The sequence below is a fragment of the Poecilia latipinna genome, unplaced genomic scaffold (genome assembly GCF_001443285.1).
Source record: "Poecilia latipinna isolate Pla-1442-1.1 unplaced genomic scaffold, P_latipinna-1.0 Scaffold462, whole genome shotgun sequence".
NCBI classification, from domain to species: Eukaryota; Metazoa; Chordata; class Actinopteri; order Cyprinodontiformes; family Poeciliidae; genus Poecilia; species Poecilia latipinna.
The window spans coordinates 507,892-511,675 of record NW_015113078.1 but is presented as its reverse complement, the minus strand read 5'-3'; the positions used below and the strand labels follow the sequence as shown (position 1 = coordinate 511,675).

Sequence of the window (3,784 nt, the reverse complement as noted above, 5' to 3'; positions counted from 1 at the left end):
CATAAAGCTATGGAGTAAATTCCAAAAAAAAAAACCCAGCATTTATGGGTGCAGTGGTGCAACACAATCCATGTATGGAAGCCTTAGTCCTAGATTCGACTGTCTTGGGCTCAAGTCCCAGCAAAGATGACCATTGCTGCATGTTTTCCTCCTTTTTCATAACCCGCTTTCCTATCTAACAACTGTTAGATAAAGGTCACTAGCTCAAACAGCACTTTTCGTTTTTCTTTTTAAAAACAAGCAGCATTTACGCCATAATTTTTTTTTTTTATGAAGACTCACTAGTGGTTAAAGAAAAGTGACTAATAGACTTAGTACTTATATGGTAATGTGTTTCATTGTTGCAGCACATTCAAAGTTAAGGATGACTCTCTAAGATGCCAACAGGTTAAATGCACACTAATTCTGAGCTGACGCACAGCACACTTTACTATACATGTCCATTACTCATACTGTACATTTTTACTTTTTTTTCTCTCTTCTGGCTTGATCTATGGTTGATAAATAACTACATGTTTTACATTTGAGAATTAGAATAATTTTACAATCATAACACAAGATTTAAGTTAACTCTAGAATTCTGCTTCAGAGCATCATGACTAAACTTCTCCCAGATCAGGACAGAAAAACAATTTAATGCAGACCCAATATCAGTGGTGGAGAAAGTACTCAAAAAATGTACTTAAGTAAAAGTAAAACTATCACATTAACATTTGTACTTAAGTAAAAGTAAAAAAGTACTGGCTTTTAAAAGTACTTAAGTATTAAAAGTAAAAGTACTTGCTGAATAATACCTAATCACTAATATCATTAAGTGAACCTGTTGTATTTAATTTTAATACATTAGAAATGTGCCATTTTAATGAACAATACCACAGATAAAGCATGTTTTTATCTTTACTCTCTGTAACATAGTTTAGACTTAGATATGTGATTCTATGCATCATAATTTCAGGGATGGAAACATCTTGTCTCCTGTCCTAGCATAGCATGAACTTCATTTTTTTTGCTACTAGTGGCTTTTATTTTGAAAGAAATCCAACAGAAAGGGGATGGAAAGAAGGTGGGTGGGGGAGGACATGCAACCAAGGAGCCAGTAGCAGTGTTGTAGTCAAGACCACCTGCCCAAGACCAAGTCAAGACCAGTACCCCGTGCTACGTGACACAAAAAATTTAGTTTTACCTATCAAAATTGCTTCTCAAAAGATTGCTTCTGAAAAATTCAGATTCCCATTAAACACCTAGATATTAAATACTTAGAGCTGAAATAAATTTAATGAGTAAAGATCCGCCCAGAAGAATCGGGTCGTTCCTGAATGTCATATCAATGCAGACTTTGGTCACAGCGTTGTCCCATATTTGCGACACCTCAGTCAACACCTCCACACAATAATTCAGCGCATGAGTGACAACTTTTTTTCATCGCAGATGCAGCATATGTGTCTCAGTACAGCTAGCTTTGTTAGCATCATGTCCACAGATCTTACCTTTCTTTAAGCTTTCCTTCCAAGTGACGCGAAAAGTTGGACGAAGTCCCACCATCTGTGAAAGCGAAGAGCTGCTTATTTTACATGTCACCATATCTTATTATTTATGCAGCGCTATTTTATAACTGACGATCAGACAAACATCTTCTCCCGCTAAGAGGAAACCACTGCGCATGTCTGGAGCTCCGCGTTCGAGTAAAGGGGGAGGCGATGGGTGACAACAGACACTTATGTTACGTTATTACTTGGATTTTACAGCGCCACCTTAAGTCCCTGAACTTCACATTTTAATGGACAAAAAGCGCAACGCGACTTGGATGTAACGAGTAACGGGACAGTTTTGTAGAAATGTAGTGAAGTAGAAAGTACAGATAAATGTAGTGGAGTAAAAGTAGAAAGTACCCATTAATTAAATCTACTTAAGTACAGATACACGAAAATTGTACTTAAGTACTTCCCACCACTGCCCAATATAATTACAGTGAAAAATTTAGCAAAGTATGCCACAAATTTAAAACATTATTCATGTTCTTCTGTTTCATGTTTGAAAATGTTGCCTTGCAGAATATGGACGTTTTGAAGCCAAAATCAATGACCTTCGAGAACACATGATGAACCACAGTTTGAGCTCTGGGTCAGGGTATCTGCAAACAAATCAGAAGAAATCACTCTATGTCAGGTTAGTCCCATTTCACATAACCCTAAGAAACAGTCTTTTAAACTAATTCTGGGTGTCCTTGCAGCAGAAAATGTTGGGGATTCCCTGGGTACCATGTTTCATGATTTTTGCTGATTGTGGTGAAGATGGATGTGGCTTGACAAAGGTTATGGTGAAAATGATGTTTTTAATGAAGAATACAGAAATCCAGGCAGCACAGGTGAGCAGTGAGACAAGGACATTGAGACACTGGTAGTTACTCAAAAAATGACAAAGGCAGGACATTAGACAAGGATCCAACAGGGAGCAGGGGACATGAGGTACAGCTGGGGGCAATCAAGAGGAAGACACAACACAGGAACTAATTAACAGAAAATAGCGGCGACGACCCATCTTGGTGGGTCCAGAGAGCAGCTGGGAGGCCACGCGGACCCACAAAAAGGCTGCAGAGGGCAGTTGGGAGGCTGGCTGGAATCACAAGGAAGACCAGGAGGACTGACAGACTGCTCCGGTAAGATTGCTGCTCTTTCGGGCTTGGGGAGGCTAGCTGGTAGCTCGGGCTCACTGAGCTCAACTGCGGGCTGAGCACTGGGAAGCTCGGGTTGAGCAATTGGCCCGCTTACTGGGGCGAGTGACCTGCTTACTGGGACTGATGGTCCGCTTACTGGGGCTGAGGGTGAGGCTGTTCCTTGAGATTCCTTGGGTTACTGAAGTTGTGGAGGAGGTGCGGAAGATTGGGGTATCCTTGTTGTGGTTATCCTTGTTGTGGTTGCTTCTCTATCAAGTCAGAGAAGTCCATGGTTTTAATGAAGAATACAGAAATCCAGGCAGCACAGGTGAGCAATGGGACAAGGAAACACAGACACTAGTACTCGACAAATGACAACAAAGGTAAGCTGTTAGACAAGGATCCAACAGGGAGCAAGGGACACAGGCGAGGCTAAATACACAGGGAAGGTAATGGGGGAAACAAGGGACAGCTGGGGGCAATCAAGGGGAGGACACGACAACACAGGAACTAATTAACACAGAGAAAACCAAATCCTGACACTATGTTTAATCCCAATGTCTAAAAACATGCCTGTTAGGTTAACTGACTACTTTAAATCGGTTCTTTCCTGTCTCTGTGTTGCGCTGTGATGGATTGACAACCTGCCTTTAATGTACCATGCCTCAACAGATAAATAGAGAAAATGTTTTGATGGAAGATGGGGCTGAATCCTGAAAAACATTACTGGGTTTGAGACTTGGCATAGGTTCTTTCTGCATTGAGTCAGCACTTTTTTCCATCCAGGCTTGCATGGGTTCTCTTTGGGTACTTTTCACTAAATTGCCCATATGTATGAATGTGTGTGCATGGTTGTTGTTGTTTATTTCGTGTATCTATATGTTGTCCACCAATGGTAAGGTAATTTTATTTATATAGCACATTTTCAGCAACAAGGCAGTTCAAAGTGCCTGGCAACCATTCCCCAGTTCTTACCCAATAACTGAAGGAGATAAGCACCCACCCGTGGGCCCCCTGACAAATAATTTGATTGGGCCCCCGCGCAGCTGCCGTTACATTTTTTTGAGTCTATTTGACCCATAAAAAGCATCACAATTTTAAAGGCTTGCATCTGTCTTTCTTTCTTTGGTT

General features: G+C 40.8%; 1 protein-coding gene across 1 annotated transcript in view; it reads left to right on the top strand.

Moving 5' to 3' along the window:
* The window catches only part of LOC106951534 (disks large homolog 2-like), an 18,488-nt gene that overhangs the window by 7,323 nt on the left and 7,381 nt on the right, over nucleotides 1-3,784 (top strand). Inside the window, exon 3 of the mRNA XM_015039142.1 lies at nucleotides 2,052-2,166. Coding sequence (XP_014894628.1) covers nucleotides 2,052-2,166 — 115 coding nt within the window. The remainder of the gene's footprint in view (nucleotides 1-2,051; nucleotides 2,167-3,784) is intronic.